The following is a 20,313-nucleotide window of genomic DNA, read 5'->3' on the forward strand; positions in this document are numbered from 1 at the left end:
TTCATCAAAATCGGTTTAGCCGTTTTTAAGATATTGTACTTTGAAGTGACAAAGTCGGGGGTTTTCCAATTTTTTGTTGGTTAGGTTATTATTTAGCTGCAGATATATTGTCCGACATAACGTACTGCAATAGAAATAGAACACAACCGTCACCTATAAAAACTGCTGGAAGAGTGGTGGGTGACGTCGCGGTCGCTGACATCGGAAAGCTAGTGGTCGCCCCGCGTCAGGCGACCATGGTCGCGTGGTCGCCAGGTCGCCGTAGCGGGTCGCGGTCGCTAAGAACGGAATGCTACCTTAAGGTGTGCATGCGGTACAATTATAGTTAATTAAAATTTCATGCTTACGGTCTCTCATTTCTTTAATATGAGACCAAAAATTGATAGAAAGAAAGAAATAAAACATTTATTTATTTGGACAAACATAAGAACAATGGATAAAAATAAAATAAAGAAAATTTTTAAATATAGTTATGCATGTCACGAAATGGTCCCAAATCAGCAATCTGCCGGTCTTGCGAACGGCGCTGGTCTTCCTTTGGGACCATCTGGTCATCATACATTAAAAAAATTGCACAATAAAATACAGTGAGACCGATAAAATTTTCAGTAATAAAAATTAAAACAAAAAATTATAATGTTACCTACCAAAAATAAGAGAGGCACAGGCCAGTCTTCGTCACCCATTGACACCTATGTACCTTACGGCATAGTTGTCGATGCCTTTACCCTTCCGGTTCAGAACAAAAAGAAAAAGAATAGACAAAAAAAAAACAACATGCGATTCGCTTTACCTTCAACCAGGCCACGCTTATTCGTTAGTGATAGCATTAGAACTATCCATTTACGCTCAGCTTCACTCACCCTGCTAGTATTTTTACAAACATCGGAGTAAATGAACTAAAATAATTTCCTTGCTCACCCGCGACCTTACGATAGCTAAGCTTATGCAAAATATGCGTGTTCATGCAGTTCCTCCACCTCCACACTGTAAGAACACACACAAATCACACAAACCCATCTATCACCACCACCACACTACACTGACGCGTTTCGAACTCAACCAGAGCTCATCTTCAGAGTGGCACAACCGTACACCATGCTACCAGTTGTTAGAGTTGTTGTGTAGTGTGGTGGTGGTGATAGATGGGTTTGTGTGATTTGTGTGTGTTCTTACAGTGTGGAGGTGGAGGAACTGCATGAACACGCATATTTTGCATAAGCTTAGCTATCGTAAGGTCGCGGGTGAGCAAGGAAATTATTTTAGTTCATTGATATGGACCTCCGCAAAGTAACGCCTGATTCGATAAATTATTTAAACATCGGAGTCGCAAATGAAATGTATAAACTTTTGCAGAAATGCTCAACTAACTTCTCGAATGCGTTTCAGTTGGAGGCACTGCCACATATGCAATGGAGAAGTTTATGAAAACGCTACATACACTTTTTTATGAAACTACCGTGAGAATCACTTATATTAAATGATATTTTAACGGACAACTCACGTCTTAAATCGAGTCGCGCGAGCAGAGCGGTGGCGCGTAGTATAGGTACCTAGTGCAATCCACGAAGATGCGTTATTTTGTCAAAATTAGACATTAATGACATTGTATTAAGAACCACGGCACGAGTCGTGAATGACTCTACCTATAGTCGTGTAGCGGCAGCCGTCGAGTCGCACGCCCGAAACATGTCGAGCTAAACGCGATTTAATACGTGAGTTATCCGTTACAATATCATTTAATACACTTTTTTTTTCTGTTTATCAGTCTCGAACTAAATGCTTCTCTCATCTTAATATTCGTTCTTCTTACATAATACACGTTTTGAATTTTGATTTTTTTAATTAAATTATTTGTTTACGTTGCTTTTTCAGTTTTTTTGTCTGGAGTCCCATCTGAAACAAATAATAAATATTATAAGACAATGATGAGCAAAATCGCTTAGAGCTTAGATTCGAGGCGTGTTAGTATTGTATTTGTGATATGACCCAGATTGTAGTTAATTTGTAGGGTTCCATATGTTTAAAGGAAAATTGGAACCCTGTAGTTTGTTCCCATGTTTGTCCATTTGTTACAGCCAACTTGGTCCGAAACTAACGAACAAATTGAGTTGAAAACTGGTACACGTAAATGAAAACCATTGGGTCAAGAACGTAATTGTTAAATATGAAAATTCAAACATGAAGCTTGTTTTGGTGAATAAATTAGAAAATCAAAAAATATGTATTCACAAAAAAATGAGAAAATCATAATTACATACTTTTTATAATTTTAAGATACCTGGTTTTGAAATTATGAAGATAAGAGTGAATAAAATAGGTGTAAGTTGACCATTCCTCCAAAATTGCGTGTCGCCTAAACGACTGAACCTAAATATATTACAGGAATGCCTTAGATGTCTACAGTATTTAAACTAGCTTACGATTTCCGTAATTTTTTGGAAAGTACGGAACCCGCTCCGTGCCAGTTAAACTCGCACTTCTCAGGTATTTTAAAATTGTCCTTAAAAAGTTGACGTTACAAACCAGAAAATTAATATAATGCAGCTTTTATGCAGCTTTGTTGCAGACGAAGAAAATAAAAGAAAAAAGAGTCAACTTATTTTTGACACAATTAATTTTATTCTAATGAACTAAAAGAATTTCTTTGCTCACACGCGACCTTATGATATAGCTAAGTTTATGCAAGATATGAGTGTTCATGCAGATCCTCCACCATCACACTGTAAGAACACACACAAATCACACAAACCCATCTATCACCACCACTGACGCGTTTTGTACGGTTTCTTTATTTATCATTCTTTAGTTCATTGATATGGACCTCTGTAAAGTAACGCCTGATTCGATAAACAATTAATTAATTTATTGAATCAGGCGTTACCTTGCGGAGGTCAATACCAATGATTTAAAATAATTTCCTTGCTCACCCGCGACAAGTGTGGTGTGGTGGTCATAGATGGGTTTGTGTGATTTGTGTGTGTTCTTACAGTGAGGAGGTGAAGGAGCTGTATGAACACGCATATTTTGCATAAGCTTAACTACCATAAGGTTGCGGGTGAGCAAGTAAATTCTTTTAATTCAAACAATTAAATCTATGAAAGCTACTCGCACCATTCTCATCAGCTATTTATTAAAATACGACACGAAAATCATCACAGAAAATCTTATTATGAATATGGCTGAGAAAAGCGCCTCATTTAGTAAAGGTGCTACATGTAAGAGCGTTTCCGAGTATATTCCATTAGCGTCAAATTGTTATGACGTATTGTATATTCGGCCTTACAGCGGGAGAGGGAGTAGGATGGGCTTACATTGGCAACGATTATTTTAAAGATCCTTACTAATCATTACTAAGAAAGAAACAAAAAAAAAAAAATACTGCCACAAAAAAAAACACCCCTTTATTCTTCCCTTCCTGCTGGCATTGCTATACAATCTAGTTTAGTTTTGCAGGTGGTAGGACCTTGTGCAAGGTCCGCCCGGATTGCTACCACCATCTTGCTCGCTAATCCTGCCGTGAAGCAGCCGTGCTTGCAGTGTTGTGTTTCGGCGTGGAGAGTAAGACAGCCGGTGAAATTACTGGCACGTGAGGTATCCCATCTTAGGCCTCTAGGCTGGCAACGCGTCTGCAATACCCCCAGTGTTGCAGATATTTGTGGGCGGTGGTGATCTTTTACCATCAGGAGACCCACTTGCTCGTTTGCCATCCAGTCGAATAAAAAAAAAGAGAAAGTTTATTAACGAATTAACGACTTATCGACGGAGTTAGTTTGTTATGAGGGGGTCAAAAGTGGCTCCAAATGCTCCGGGTAAAATGACACACGGTGCTGCTCGCCAGTTCTGTTAGATTGAACTTGGCTAGACACGCTACTGTGTGTCTAGATACTAATTAACACACGTACCGAGAAATCAAGTTACTAAAATAATAATATTATTGGCATTTAGCCGATGCTGTCTAATTTTATCACATCGAAATATAGGTCGCATGCCTTATAAATATTATCAGTCGATATGTAATAAGGAAAATTCACTGTACGCATGTTCGACCTTTTGCGGCATATCTACGACGTATGCTGTTGTGACAAGAATAATAAATTCACACAAACAAATTCGGGGAATACCGGCTGGTCAAACCATCGTTTTGCTTGTTGCACGTATGGTTTGACCGTGTCAATTGTCAATGTCAATTCCATGTCAAATATAACGCCCTTGTGTTTTATTTAATACAAGACAACAAAGAAGACAGTTCACCTGATGATAAATGCTTACCATCGCCCATATAGACACACGCAGCAGCATCAGGACTGCAGATTAAAGCAGATGCGTTGCCGGCCCTGCAAGAAATGGTACACTCGCTTTTTGAAGGTAGCCATATCGCAGCAAGTGGCGAGTGGCGAGTGGCGAGTTGTCGTTCATTGTGGCGTTCTAAGGGGGAGGCCTTTGTCCAGCAGTGGACGTCTTCCGGCTGATGATGATGATGATGATATCGCAGTGAGTAGAAAAAACCTCGGCCGCCAAATTGTTCCATAAAAAAAGACGTGAGTTATCCAAGCTTATTCTTTTAGAATTTACTAACCACTCACCAAAAGGTCTGGTTAAAGTCGCGGGTGGATGCAGGCCGCTTCCAACCGAGGCAACTGGAGGTCTATTGGGGAGGCCTATGTCCAACAGTGGACGTCCTATGGCTGATATGATGATGATGATCATAAACCACTCACCAGCACAATTTTCTATAGAATCCGTTCCCATTGGCTCGTTCCACGACTGCTTCACACTCGTCCCGAATATCAAATAGACAGAGTTGCAGAAAATATAAATACACGACGACAGGTAGAAAACCTTGCGCCATTCCCCGGCGTCCGTCTGAAATAATACGAAAATAAAAGGCAATGCAATGTACAATGAACTAAAATAATTTCCTTGCTCACCCGCGACCTTATGATAGCTAAGCTTATGCAAAATATGCGTGTTCATGCAGTTCCACCACCTCCACACTGTAAGAACACACACAAATCACACAAACCCATCCATAACCACCACCACACTGCACTGACGCGTTTCGAACTCAACCTGCTAAAAGCAGCAGGTAAATTTAGTTTCATCTCCTTTGCTACGGCTTGGATCTAATTTCAGCAATGGTAGTTAATAAAACATGCCTTGACAGTAAATAAATAAAAATCAAGGTAGTTTTGAAGGACGGTTTAAAAAAAATATTAATAATTTGTGGGTAGTTTTGTTTTGTTTCATAAACGTATGTGGGTACTTGGGGAGTTACAGTGACAAGTTAAAACGGTGGTTGTGGTTCGTTAGTCTAACAACTGGTAGCATGGTGTACGGTTGTGTCACTCTGAAGATGAGCTCTGGTTGAGTTCGAAACGCGTTAGTGTAGTGTGGTGGTGGTGTTAGTTGGGTTTGTATGATTTGTGTATGTTCTTACAGTGTGGAGGTGGAGGAACTGCATGAACACGCATATTATCAAGCATAAACTTAGCATAAGGTCGCGGGTGAGCAAAAATTCTTTTAGTTCATTCGTTTTTTTATATACATTATTTTTGATACCACAGGCAGCGAGTGATTGACATCAGTGCAGTTCCTTACCTCGTCTTTGATGATAGCGCCTGCTGCTAGAGGAGCGACGATGGACGTGAGATTGCCGATGCAGTTGGTGATTCCCAGCATGGTACCAGCAAAGTTGGGAGACATGTCAAGATGTACCAGCTGCGTGAAATAAAACATTCAATTTACGATGACAGGACACCCGGGCTCGCATCTCTGAGTTTTTCGAAATTTATGTGCGAAGTTATATGCTCAAAATTGACCACAAGCTTTACGGTGACGAAAAATACTGTGCTTGCGTGGTGACTACGGCCCAATCCCTCGCGTTCTTTGAGGAGGATTGTGTTCAGCAGTGGAACGTATATAGGCTGGGATGATGATGATTAATAACTTAAGTTGGCTAACCACAGTGTGCTTACGACGATTCTTAATTGTTTAAATTTACCAAATTATGAGAGTAGTAGTATAAATAAAACTCTTTTCTCAAACATGACATGAAATATTGACGTTGTGTTACAAATAATAGGCCGAGAAGTATGGCGCTGCAGGCGCTGCGGCTCAGCTGCGTGCGCGCGGTCACTCTAGCGGCCTGCAAAGAGATTTCATACAACCTTGCAGGCCGCTAGCCGGCAATGCGACAGTCTTTTGTTTCAACGCACGCCCAGCATCACCGCCCGCAGCCGCCCGCCGCCCGCCGCGCGCCAGCAGACAGCGTGACTCGCGCGCACACAACAGGGCGACCAGATTAGCGTCCCGCCAGCTTAATTTCTTGTTTTTTTTATTTTATTTCATGTAATGTTTGAGAAAAGCACTATACAAGCCTCGGCACAACGCGGGGTTGCCGGCCTCGCATCCCTATCCGGCCTCGCTAGGCTCGCTACTTTCCGGCCTCTACAGTAATGTACTGTTATTATACAATAACCTAACCATGAAATTTTCATATTTCAAGCTTTTTTTGCTGACTATACTTTTTGTTGACTGTACTTGCATTGTCACCTAAACTACATTTGCATAGCAAATTTCTAGTCAATGCTATTAAACGTTGAAGAGTTCCATCCTGCAGACGATCCTGGCCAGACTACCAGGATGTCACTTCTAGAGTATTGTATTTTCACGCAATTTAAATAATTATTTCAAATTTCAAGTCAACCTGACCTGAAGTTGGTGAGCAGTTTAACTTGCAAGATTTGATTACAGACGTAGAGACAGACAGACAACGGACAGGTGAAACTAATAAAAGATTGTAAAAAGGAAACAAAGATTACAATTTGTATTGCAATGTATTTAGACTTTATTTTCCAAGATTTATGTTGTTTGTAGAAACGAACAAAAACGAATCCACGAACTCTGTATCCAGCAAGAAAAAAACCACTTTGTAAACATGATGTCCATTGCAACTTCTAAACTACAGTGTTGATGTGCTCTTTTGTGGTCTCGTGGCCACAATAGCCGATCTTATTAGGAAAGTCGCACACAAACTGCAAGTGAGGACACCTCTTACATAAATAAACCGCAGATAGGTGAACTCTGCGAACGCAAGGTGCAACCAGTGCAAACTTTGTAACTCGCTAGAAAGCGTACAAATAGCTAGGTAAAATAAATAGAAAATAAATATGTGTTTTTATACTCAATTTCTCTTTAAGTGCACTTCCGCTAGTACTGTTGAAAGTGAGATGGGTTACAGCTCTCAATCTCTGACAAATCGCTCGTTTTATTTCAAGCTTTTAATTAATTTGCCATGTGTTGGGTCAAATCTTGTAACTGAATTTTGACCATCATTCAGTGGTCGAATTGACTTGAAATTTGACATACTTATTACATTCCGGTGACAATATATTAAATTTAGTAGTAAAAATCTGACGGTCAGGCCAGGATTGTCTCCGCAACGTTTGACATAACCGTTGGTTGTGGTGTCAACAGCATTGACTTAAAGTTTGATACAGAAATTTAGTTTGAATGACAATGCAAGGACCTACTTTCAACAAAAAGTTCAGCAAAAAAAAACTTGCATTAAAACTGTATTTTTAATAAATAAATATTTTTAACCCGTTTGACTAACTCGTGAATTGTTGGGGAAGGAAGATATTATACATTACTAATTGGATGCAACGTACCATGTAGCCAGTATAGTGCCCTGCGTTGAGGCCAACCACCATAGTCAGAAGGCCAACTGCAAGCGTGATGTTTCCTGCCGGAACGAATGCCAGGCCAATGAGGAATATCGCTGGACCAAAGTGACCTAGAAAAGATGATAACCATGTCAAAATTTTGATTTACAATCAATACGATAAAAATATCCGATGATTGTATAAGTTAAGCATTAATGCAGAATATTTGAGAACGTACCTAGTTGGGTTGAATTGATGTGATCAAGATTGTACTGCGTCAAAAGAGGAATATTTTAAAATAAATTAAAAAAAACCTCCACAGCGGTGTTTTTTCAAGCTAACCCAACCAGCTGTTGAAATATTCCAGATACGTTTAAATACACCTTTTATAGTCTTTCACATCGATTTCTATGACAGCGACCCAATAAATCTAATTAAGGTTTAATAAATAACATTAAGTTTTTTCTGCCGTGAGCCCTTATATTTAGGAAACTATTAAAGTAATAATAAAAAACCCTACTATGCTATCAACTATGTAGGACAGACAATACCATGAGCGTACAATCTCATGGGTAATTTCTGTCGCAAGTGATTTTTTTCCAGCCAGTCATTGTGTAGATAGGTATAAGCTAATCACCGGTTATAATGGCCAAACTTTTTAGAGAAAAAAAAATCATGTAAAATTTTAACGTAACATTCAGTAAACTTACCGATGCTGTTGCTTATTTTTCTAGTAACAGTCGCACTGAGCCACCTCTTTGCGAGAATGTAATCGGACAAAAATCCAAAGGGAAAACTTAACACGTACATGGCGATGTAAGGAAGCGCTGACATCACTCCGTTCTGACAAAAGAAGGTTACAGAGAATGTTAAACATGTTTTAGATATTTTAGATTTCGTTAAAAAAACCTTCTGCTGATGAAACAAATAATACGAGTATATCAAACATTTAGACAAATATGCAAGGATTGGTACAAATATAAGAATAAAATGGAATAAAAATGAACTAAAAGAATTTCCTTGCTCACCCGCGACCTTACGATAGCTAAGCTTATGCAAAATATGCATGTTCAATAAATTATTTATTATTTAAAATGGAATAGGTTTTCAATAATTGGTATTCCAATCCAATTCCATTATCATACATTAAATATTTACTAATTCATGGGTCTAGTTTCAATTGAAATTCTGAAGTTTTACTAAATTATACATATAAAAATCCTTAAAAGTTACAGTATAGTCTCTATTTTATTGTATGACGATAACTAGCTAAACTAACTAAATCTTCATATTTCTGTCCGTGTATGTATATCCCGGGATTGTGAGTTTGATTTTTGCAAAATTACAATTACTAAATACATAAACTTACAAAATAATCGCACTGGGCTAGCACTGGGCCCGCTCAGGAAGTAAGTCCTAACTCCTCTCATTATAAGAGTAGGCCCAGTCCATAAAGGCTGGGATAGTGAGGATAACGTAACGGTTGGTGATAAACGAAATAAATTCAACAATCATTACCGCTTTTATGTCTACTCCCAGTACTTGGCTCATGTAGCTTGGCATCTCAGTCATGAGGGTCCAGAAGCCCCAATGGTGGCCGCAATGCACCACGATCAGACTCAGAAAAGGAATGGAGGTGAACAAAGACTTCCATGGGGTCGCGAATGACTGGAAGATAAAGATAAGTCAAGTAACATTTTGTTTTGTTGGTGTTGGTTGTATACTTCAACTTGTCAACATAAAGAACGCGTCAGATTCTTATATCGAGTTTCATAGTGAATCTAGACTATTTTATCCACGGTTGACCATTAAATCCAATGGACATCTCTGAATACTTTTTTGCTAAATCGTTTAATATGAAAGATGGCGCGGCCCGAAAAATAATCTCCAAAATATTAATTCCTGATTGTTTCAAGTTGGCCTGGCAAGAAATTAATGACATAATTGACTTCAAAATTATTATAAAAATAAACTCTTGCTTTGCTCACTTCAGCAAAATTTAATGCACGTAAAATCTCACCTTATGTCCACCAACATGGCCCAAGGAATTCTGAATGTATAGTCTCTCCTTCTCACTTATCATTCTAGAAGTTTGTGGAGACGCTGCACCAATGAGGAGGTACAGCACCATCCATATGACCCCTAACGTGCCATTGGCGTAGAAAATGGATGGCCATCCCCAATACTCTGCTAGGAATCCTGCTGACATGAGCTCAGCAGCGGTTCCTAATTGAGCTCCTGAAAATAGGTGATTGTGATTGTGATCGATTTAGTAAGACAGCCGCGTAGCTGCTTGTAAAAATATTTGCCAATATTTTTAACTAGGCATCTAATGTTTATTCTACAAATTTACAAATAATTTTACTTCTGAATCGCTACATTCTTGAGAGAAAGATAATGGTGGTAAGTTAGCAAACGTCATGACGAGTTTCTGCCTAACATCCTTCTGAATCAGAAACTGAGTACAGTCAACGTCATAGATAAGTGATCACTTTTTTACCTTGTCACCTTAACGTCATTTTTGAAAAGCCATACGAAATTGTGTAACGACTGAAAGCGACAAGATACAGAAATGATCACTTCTTTATGACGTTGACTGTACCAAATGTAAGCCCATAGTAAGAGTAAATACAAAACTTGAAATATGGGTAGAATTAAAATACATGGTTGGAACATTAATCTTCTCATAGTCAAAATACCACTAACGGGACTTATCACGCTAAAACACACGAGTAATATTTACCTCGACGTTTCAACCACATTACAGTGGCCGTGGTCACGAGTAGACTAAAGTGTAGGGGGACGGGGGAATTATTGAGCCTTATGATTTGTATCTGGACATTTAAATTTTACATTCATTATTTTTACTTATTTTGTTAATTTTAATAAATTGTATTTTACTTGTTGTCCTAGCAACAGAGCATGTGAAACATAATAATATTTAAGACCTGTTTTGTACACCATGTTTTTATGTAAAAATAAAGTATTTGATTGATTGTTTGATTGATTGAGAAACTGGTGAATGTCTACATTTGGAGTATAGCCTCTACGGCTGCGAAACGTGGATCATGACCCAAAGAGACAGAGAGAGATTGGAAGCGTTCGAAATGTAGTGTTGGAGGAGGATAGAAAAGATCAGCTGGACAGAAAAGAAAAGTAATGAGGAAGTTTTAAATATGGTTAACGAAAAAAATATCTTTGTTGAAAATAATTGAGAACAGGAAAGGGAAGATGTAAGGCCATCTCTTATGACACGATAATTACATTAAGACTATAATAGAAGGAAATATAAAAGGGAAAAGGAAAAGAGGAAGACCAAGAAGGACATATATGGAGAAAATAAAAGAAAAAAATAATGTTTCATTATATAAAGAAGTAAAGGAAAGAGCGGAATGTAGAATAAGCTCGAAATTACTCCACCGACAAGAGCCTAGCTCTTAAATAATTATGATGATGATGATTGATTGATTGACGTCGAGGTAAATATTACTATGTGTTTTAGCGGGGTAAGTCCCGTTTGTGATATTTTAACTCATCATCATCATCTCAGCCTATATACGTCCCACTGCTGGGCACAGGCCTCCTCTCAGATCAAGAGGGCTTGGGCCATAGTTCCCACGCGGGCCCAGTGCGGATTGGGAACTTGGCACGCACCATTGAATCGCTTCGCAGGTTTGTGCAGGTTTCCTCACGATGTTTTCCTTCACCGCAAAGCTCGTGGTAAATTTTGAAATGTAATTCCGCACATGAATTTCGAAAAACTCAGAAGTGTGAGCCGGGGTTCGAGCCCACGACCCTCTGCTTGAGAGGCGATAGGTCAAACCACTAGGCCACCACGGCAACTATATTTTAACTATGAGTGAAAATTACGAAAGTTTAAAACAGTATAGTTATCATCTTGCTCTTTAATATACCTGCGTAAATGATGGTACTAAGTCGACTTTTCTCCTCTAAGGGCACCCATTTGCTGATCAGGTTGTGAGTGCACGGATAGAGAAACCCCTGAGTGAGACCTTGCAACGCCCTGCACACACAAACTAATTGCCAGCCACCCTGGAATACAAACAAAAACAATTACGTTATAAATAATCCACATCCATACTAATATTATAAATGTGAAAGTGTGTGCGTTTGTGTATTTGTCCGTCTTTCACGTCGAAATGGAGCAACGGATCGACGTGTTTTTAAAGAAAGAGATAGTTATGGGCCAGAGAGTGACAATAGGCTACTTTTATCTCGGAAAAATGCACAGTTCCCAAAGAAACAGCGCGCGATAACCGAATTCCACGCGAGCGAAGCCGCGGGCAAAAGACAGTAATTAAAAATTAATAAATATCACATTATGACACCAATATTGATCTAGTCCCAAACTAAACAAAGCTTGTACTATGACTAGGCAACGGATAAACATACTTATGTAGATAAATACATAGGTACTTAAATACATACTAAACATCCAAGAGAACAAACATTCGTCGTATTCATACAAATATCTGCTCCAGCTGAGGATCGAACCTGGAACTTTATGCTTCGAAGTCAGGTTCTCTAAACCACTAGGCTATCCGATCGTTGACATACCATCATCATCATCAGCCGGAAGACGTCCAATGCTGGACAAAGGCCTCCCCCTTAGAACGCCACAATGAACGACAACTACATACCTGCCGCATCGTCGACATGCCTGGTTTGAATACTTACTATTCAATAAACCGGGGTAAAAAACCGTGCACTTTACATTACATTACATTACAATACATTAAATTATACGAGCGGACCAATGTAATTCAACTGGCACGATTTTTTTGTAGGTCTAAATTGGGCTTTATAACACTCTAAAGTTAAAATTTCTGAGAAAATAACAATATATCAAGTGAACATTATGTATTTTGTCCATTATGTCTTTCGAACTTTATGTCATTTGATATATATTACAACTTACATAATAAGCGGCTGTCGGCAACAAGAGCGAGATGACAGAGTTGCAACCAATGCTGATAGTGATCAATATGCTCCCGCCGAACCTGTCGGCTAGCAGGCCTCCTGGCACCTGCAGGATCACGTAGCCCCAGAAGAAGGAGGACAGAATCACGCTCTGGATCTTCATGCTCCAGTCGAAGGTCTGGAAAAGAATAGAGTAATTAAAAATGTGACTGCTAATGATAATATTGCTTGTGTTTAGAAAAACAGAAACTAAGAGAGTAAATCTAGTTTAATTTATACTAATACTAGTGTTTACCCGCGCCTTCACACGCATCAACCATAAGAACCAACAATCAAATTAAATCTCCAGGATATTACACATGCACACACACACACACACAAACACGCAAAATAATATAGCATTTAATAATATTATTACGATTGATTTGCGAAAAGAAGAACATTCGATTTAGATTATTTTAGGACTTGCATCGAATTTCGTATATTGTAAGTTTTGATTTTCAGAGTTTTGTCATTAGGAATAACGTAGGTACTCAGGTACAGGAGATGAGGTGGACCGACGACCTGGTCAAAGTGGCGGGAAGGTGCTGGATGAGGAGAGCACTGGACCGAGATGAGTGGCGAAGCATTGGGTGGCTATGGGCTGAAGAAGAGAAGAAGAGAGGTACTCAGGAATTTTGATTTTCCATATTATTATGCCACGAATCCTTTTTAAGTCGTGCAAGTGAAATTAAACTTTCGGGCGGTTTAGTAATTTTTCGGTCAACTAAACATGGTCCATTGTATGCAAGGAATTTAATGTCTACGCTAGCTGGCGCGGGTGCATTTCGCAGGCGCATGCCTGCGGGCGTGGGTGCAGATATAATACGTCGCACGCGACGCGTGCAGTTAGCGCTGGTTGTAGGGCAAACCTTGGTTAAGAGGGTTTATACCTGCTGAAAAACAAAAATGCAACGTTGCCAGCTCAGCAGGTATAAACGCTCTTAAGGTGATTTTCCACCGGTGAGACGAGACGATAATTGAAATTAGTATGGCGGTACCGCGGCGGCCCCCCGGCGGCTCGTTTCGCCTCGCGGTGGAAAATCACCATTAATCGGTGACATAAAGTTATTCGGTGATAGCTTCTTATCGACTAATCATCATTCCCAGCCTATATACGTCCCACTGCTGGGCACAGGCCTCCTCTCAGAACAAGATGGCTTGGGCCATAGTTCCCACGCGGGCCCAGTGCGGATTGGGAACTTCACACACACCATTGAATTGCTTCGCAGGTTTGTGCAGGTTTCCTCACGATGTTTTCCTTCACCGCAAAGCTCGTGGTAAATTTTAAATGCAATTCCGCACATGAATTTCGAAAAACTCACGAGGTGCGAGCCTGGGTTTGAACCCACGACCCTCTGTTTGAGAGGCGATTGGTCAAACCACTAGGCCACCACGGCTTTTTCTTATCGACTAATAGCACGTCTAATAACTCGATACTATTCAAGCTTGTAACGATTGCCAGTCGATGGTGGCACTCCCATTCAACATGATAACGTGTGGCAAGTACCCGGACACATCCGTCAAAATTAAGAAAAAAAGTAATTGTTATATCAATTAGCGTAACTTCTTATGTTTCGCTGCAAGGAGCACGATTTTCAATAATATGTTACTGTGGAAAAACATTTTTTTTTATTCGACTGGATGGCAAACGAGCAAGTGGGTCTCCTGATGGTAAGAGATCACCGCCGCCCATAAACGTCTGCAACACCAGGGGTATTGCAGATGCGTTGCCAACCTAGAGACCTAAGAAGGGATACCTCAAGTGCCAGTAATTTCATCGGCTGTCTTACTCTGCACGTCGAGACACAACAGTGCAAGCACTGCTGCTTCATGGCAGGATTAGCAAGCAAGATGGTGGTAGCAATCCGGGCGGACCTTGCACAAGGTCCTACTACTACAATTGCAAGTATGACGGGAACAAAAGAAAATCCCGTTAATGAAAGAGTTTTTAAAAACACATGTCATAATTTTTAGAAACTAAAGTAACCTAACCATGTTTTTTTTTTAAATCCTTAATATCGGTGGTTGATTTCATATTGTTTTGCGAATTTTTTTATTATTTTTATATCACGACATAACCAAGAGTGGAGTACTAATTCCAATGCAATTAGGTACCTATATGACTTAAACTTTATAATCTGAATGTTTTTAACGTTTTGCTTTTAACCCCCGACACCAAAAGATGGCTGTTACAAGTTTGACGCCAATATCTGTATGTTTGTCTGTCTATCTCTCTGTGGCATCGTAGCTCTCAAACGGATAGACCGATTGCGATACGGTTTTTATAGTGAAATTAAGCCAGTTTCCTTGCCTTTGTTCTTAGCTATGTTTCATTATAATCAGGTCATTCGTTTTTGAGATACACTTTGAAATGACAATGTCGGGGGGTTTTCAACTTAGTTGGTTATAACAGAGCACTTCTCCGAAAAAGCAGAAAAGTACAATTCAACCAGGTGAAGAGCTGCAACATAACAGATAGATTCACCTGACTATATCACAGAATAACCAAGTTCATGTCACATATTAAGCTGAATATCACTGAATTACCTACTTATTCATGTGTTTTGACATGAAACTACCGCGAGACTCACTCATAATTAATAATATTTTAACGGATAACTCACGCGCTCGCGTGCTCCTGAGAAGAAGGGCTACGAAATAGCCCGAAACATGTCGAGCTAAACTCGGTTTAAGACGTGAGTTATCCGTTACAATATCATTAATTGTTCATGTGTCAAAAAAAATGCTTATTAAATTTATTTGGTACATTAAAAATATAACCAGATGGTAAGATATTGTGGACAAATTCATTCATTTTTAATTACTAACATGTAAAAAAATAATATAATCGATAGGTAATATTATGGGGACACCCATATACTCCAAAATATTTTATTCCCAATTTGCTAAAATTCCGATTTTCACAATTATTCCTAAGACATAAAATATAATTCCGATTACTTAAAAACACGAAATTTAATTTCCGAATTTCAAAATATCAATTTATTTATATCCGATTTTTAAAACCCCGAAGAATGAAAAGCACGAAATGTTATTGGCCCGAAGTACAGTATTCCGATTATCAATTTTCCGAAATGACATCGCTAATTCGGAAATATGACATTTGGCAAAATAAACTTTGTGGTCGAGATTCGAAATCAAGATTTATTTATCTTGATTTCGAATCTCGAATTAATATCACACAATTTAGAGAAATTGACCTGCATACTTAGGTTAGATTAGGTTCGAATTGCTACATAGCGTAAATCACAGCTCAATAACCGTAAATACTGTTTTAGGCCAATCTAACCTACATAGCTTAAGTTATATTAATAAGTCGAGATTTATTATCGATCGGAGTAATGATATTCGGAATTATAAAAATCGGTATTTTAATAATCGGAATTCGTATTTTAATATTTCGCATTATTATTGAGCCCGACTTATTATTGTTCGGTTTATTAAAATTCGGAATTTTGAAAATCGTAATTTTAAGCATTAGGTATTTTTAATTTTCGGATTTATAAAAAACGGATTTATGAAGAATCGGAATAGTCATAATTATGAGTTTTAAAACATTCGGAATTATAAAAATCGGTATTTTGAAGTCCGTGATTCCGACTTTCATATTGTCTTTTATATTGTCAACAAACCTAACCATCACCAATTAACAAAGGTTTGCCCTACTATTTTTCAGTAGACGTCCACCCGCTTGGTGTTTGTAGGTCAGTTGAACTTACGTTATCACTGGAGCTGTCCGTCATAGCGACGATGGCCATACTAATATTGACTCGCATGCTGAATCCTAGCAGAAGAGCGAAGAACAGCAGCACGCATTGCACGTGTCTGATGCCTATGCCTGGAGAGATAAAATAAATAAATAAATAAATATCACGGGACAATTCACACCACAGATATAGATTACACTAGATAACGCAAACACCTCAATCTGTATAAAAACCAACCGTGTCACTTTTTTCTATCTACTGTGACGTCTCAAGAGCGAATTAACGATGTGGATTCGGATTCGATTTGTAGCATTCGAAGATGGCGGATGTAGACAATATCTAATTTTGCTATTTCTGTTTCTTTGGCTAGTTGAAGTATAATTTTGATAGTGTTTTATGCGGCGATTAACCTTAACAGTGATCACAAAATTCCATATTGCTCTCGTGTCTAACATTTTATAATGCGCAAGTGGTCTCCACGTGGTTTCTGGAATTTTACTATCAAGTTTCAAAAACTACAATCACCGTACAAAGTCCCTCTCAAAGAGAGTTTACCTTGACACTGGCGAAATTGTCCTATTAATTAGGACAGAAAAGCCATATTTTAAAAGAGAAGAAGAAGAAGAAGATGTGGATTCCCCGATGTCCGCGCAAAATCGATTCAAATGCGCCGCCCGCCCGCGCCGTGGGGCTCGAGTCAGTCACTAGTCATGATTAGTCAGTTAGCGGTCAGTCTTTGTATGGGGCCAACCCCGACGTTTGGTCGGGGTTCGGACACGCAAAGTAGATGCATTTGCGTAATCTAGTGTAATTGTGTAAATTTAATTTTTTAGCTTTTCTTTAGCCGTTTTCCGAATGAAGTTGGCATTCAGTTTGAGAGCATTTATAGGCCAAGAACAACAACTGATAATGCGAATTTCCCACATTTGAGGACATTATAGTATGTACTTGTAACAAAAAAACTGTGACGTAACGCGTTGTTTGAAACACCCCCTCCCGCCCCTGTAACGCATCGTAATGTTTTACACGACCCCCCATGGTGTGTATGGGTGTACATAACACAAGATTTGCTTACTTTGTTACTCAGTCAGTTGGGGTCAAGTGTTCCACGCTACTTTTACTTCTTATTTATTTTGGAGTTCCTTTACAATAATAAATTTCGTAGGATCTCCAATTATGGTTTCATATTGAAAATAGTTTAAGCACCGTGACAAATATAATTTATGCAAGCAGCAGACGGTAGAGCGTAGATAATTTAGCAGTACAATGTTGTGACGAAAACCAGCGTTGCAAAGAATTAAAACAACTTGCGGACTTGGTTTTTACAAAATACTTCTTTTGATATTTTAAACAAGGCAAGTAAAGTATGGGAATAAAACAGATAACACGATAAGTACATTTTTCCTCGTTATATTTGTCATCCGAAGTAGGGTTTATCAGATAAATATTCCAAAAACAATTTTTGTTTCTTACTTCAATTCTTAGATTTCATACTGCAAAATTTTCAAGACCGATAGCAATTATAATTACAATATTAAATAAAAAAATCGAGGTAGATTGTTTTGAATCGACATCATCTATCATCACTGTTCCTTTCCTGTTTAGGTTAGCTTGAAAAGATCCCTTTTAGGGATAAGTTCGCTTTGTACTCTTTTGTTTTGTTGTTTTATTTTTCTTTTTGTATTATTTTTGTGTAATAAAGTATTTACATATATACATACATATCAGCCATAGGACGTCCACTGTTAGACATAGGCCTCCCTCATAGACCTCCAGTTGCCTCGGTTAGAAGCGGCTTGCATCCACCGTGAACCCGCGACTTTAACCAGGTCGTCCGTCCACCTCGTTGGTGGATCCGCGGTCTCCACTCGAGAACCTTTCGGCCCCAGCGACCATCCTGTTCTCCGTGCTATATGGCATGCCCATTGCCTCTTCAACGAGCTAATCACCTCATTTCTGATTCGATCCCGTAGAGAAACCCCAAGCCTAGCTCTCTCCATAGCTCGCTGAGCAATTATGAGCCTATTTAAGTAAGTATAAGACCTAATAGTGATTATTTTGCTTAAGTAGTTTTTGTAGTTTCAAAATGGCAAAAACGGAACCCTTATAGTTTCGCCATGTCAGTCTGCCTGTCCGTTCGCGGCTTCGCTCAGGGACTATTAATGCTAGAAAGCTGTAATTTTGCACGAGTATAATATATAAACTATGCCGACAAAATGGTACATTAATAAATTAAAAAAAAAAATTTTTTTACTGTACCTCCCATAGACGTAAAGTGGGGGTTATTTTTTTTCTCATCCAATCTTGTAGTGTGGGGTATCATTGGGTAGGTTTTTTAGGGTTCCGGAGCCAAAACGGCAAAAACGGAACCCTTATAGTTTCGGCAAGTCCGTCTGTCTGTCCGTCCGTCCGTATGTCACAAGCATTTTATTCGAAAACTACAAGATGTATATCAATGAAATTTGGAGAGTTTTGTAGTTAAATAACAAAAATAAATATTTATAGGGGCGGAACTTGACACACGTAACAGAAATTGAAATTTTAACTTGCGTCAAGACATAAATTTTACCTATGAGGGATTAATTTTAAAACAAACATTATTTTTAAAAACTTCAAAATTCATTTTGCACCAAATCGTAAATTTAGCAAGGTCGAATATTTGTTAAATTTATGTGGTTGTTATATGCGCTATGCCTGGAAAAGGGTTAATTCAGACAATATCTCGCTATTCATTGAACGTTATGAATTATGATAAAAAAATATCTTCTTACCCGGATTGGTAATCAAACTAGAAGTTTTCATATTAACTTTGTATTATTGCAAAACTTATTCTACAAACAAAACTTTGGATAATAAATCAAATTACGGCACGCGAGACTAGATCTCTCGTCCAGCACCGTCATGTAATGGTCATGAACTGGGTAAACATAAGCGCCGCATCATATATAAATGATACCTAAGATAAAACCACAGTGAAGTAATCTTTTAGATGTTTCAGGTCAAGATAGAATCAACCCATCCTATAATATCCCATTACTGGGCACAAGCCTTCTCTCAGATTGAGAGGGCTAGGGCCGTAGTTACAACGCGCGCCCAGTGCTTATCTATACAACATTAGACATTAGCAAAAAACCGGTTAAAAAAATAAGTTTGTTTTATGAGAGCCCCCTTAAAAATTTATTTTATTTAAATTTAATTATTTATTTTCAAGTGATTATACAAAATTAAAGATTCTGTGACTATTTCAAGCGTCTACCTGTTGCCGTTATTAATATCAAGCAAAAAAACGGCAACGTTTGTTGTATGGGAGCCCTCCTTAAATATTTATTTAAATCTGTTTCTAGTATTTGTTGTTATAGCGGCCACAGTAATAAAACATAATCTGTAAAAAAAAACAGTGAATTTATAAATAGAATTCAAAGAACACTTTAAATTTTACACTTGCACACAAAAGTTCATTGTTTGTATTCTTCACATGTTTCCGAATAAGTTAAAAATATTAAGACAATGTCAGCTAAATCGCTTGGAACTAGAACGAACGTTTACCTTAGTTTTTACATTCAGCATATTTATATATCAGTAGAACATCCACTCTTGGACATAGGCCTCCCCCACAGACCTCCAGTTGCTTCGGTTAGAAGCGGCCTGCACAAACTTCATAAAATTCATCGTTATCATCATCATCATCATGTCAGCTGAAAGACGTCCACTGCTGGACATAGGCCTCCCCAAGGCTCTCCACTCAGACCGGTCTTGTGCTTTCCGTATCCAACGCGATCCCGCGATCTTGACCAGGTCGTCGCTCCTTATTGTTGGTCTCATGAGAAGGATGATGGTCTTTCTGAAAGCGCTGGTAGTTTAAAAATGACGTGTAAAAGTGCCCATTGCGGCCTATTTACTATTTATGATTTGAATTTTTTGAAGCTCAAAGTCAC

The 20,313-nt window shown here is 38.5% G+C and overlaps 1 protein-coding gene across 4 annotated transcripts; it reads right to left on the reverse strand.

Moving 5' to 3' along the window:
- Positions 1-452: 452 nt before the first annotated feature.
- On the reverse strand, positions 453-19,269 carry LOC141437262 (putative inorganic phosphate cotransporter). 4 transcript variants are annotated; one of them, XM_074100520.1, is made up of 12 exons: positions 19,150-19,269; positions 16,391-16,509; positions 12,607-12,786; positions 11,582-11,720; positions 9,688-9,905; positions 9,186-9,335; positions 8,378-8,510; positions 7,674-7,798; positions 5,602-5,721; positions 4,722-4,866; positions 4,273-4,337; positions 453-1,896 (listed from the first exon to the last, which is right to left on the reverse strand). In XM_074100520.1, exons 1-11 carry the CDS (start codon positions 19,178-19,180, stop codon positions 4,315-4,317), a joined length of 1,383 nt encoding a protein of 460 aa, XP_073956621.1. In that variant the 5' UTR covers positions 19,181-19,269; the 3' UTR covers positions 453-1,896; positions 4,273-4,314. The 4 variants fall into 4 exon arrangements, with proteins under 4 accessions (XP_073956621.1, XP_073956620.1, XP_073956622.1 ...); XM_074100519.1 differs by lacking the exon at positions 4,273-4,337; XM_074100521.1 differs by lacking the exons at positions 4,273-4,337; positions 4,722-4,866.
- Between the last annotated feature and the right edge of the window lie 1,044 nt (positions 19,270-20,313).

The sequence above is a fragment of the Choristoneura fumiferana genome, chromosome 17, assembly GCF_025370935.1.
Source record: "Choristoneura fumiferana chromosome 17, NRCan_CFum_1, whole genome shotgun sequence".
Lineage (NCBI taxonomy): Eukaryota > Metazoa > Arthropoda > Insecta > Lepidoptera > Tortricidae > Choristoneura > Choristoneura fumiferana.

Excerpts from the sequence above, each read along its gene's own strand:
- LOC141437262 (XM_074100519.1), bottom strand. The coding sequence starts at position 19,180 with ATGAAAACTTCTAGTTTGATTACCAATCCGG. Across the intron at positions 11,721-12,606 it reads TGCCGACAGCCGCTTATTAT|GGTGGCTGGCAATTAGTTTG; the intron begins GTAAGTTGTAAT and ends TTTGTATTCCAG. Across the intron at positions 7,799-8,377 it reads AAAAATAAGCAACAGCATCG|GTCACTTTGGTCCAGCGATA; the intron begins GTAAGTTTACTG and ends CATCTTTTCTAG.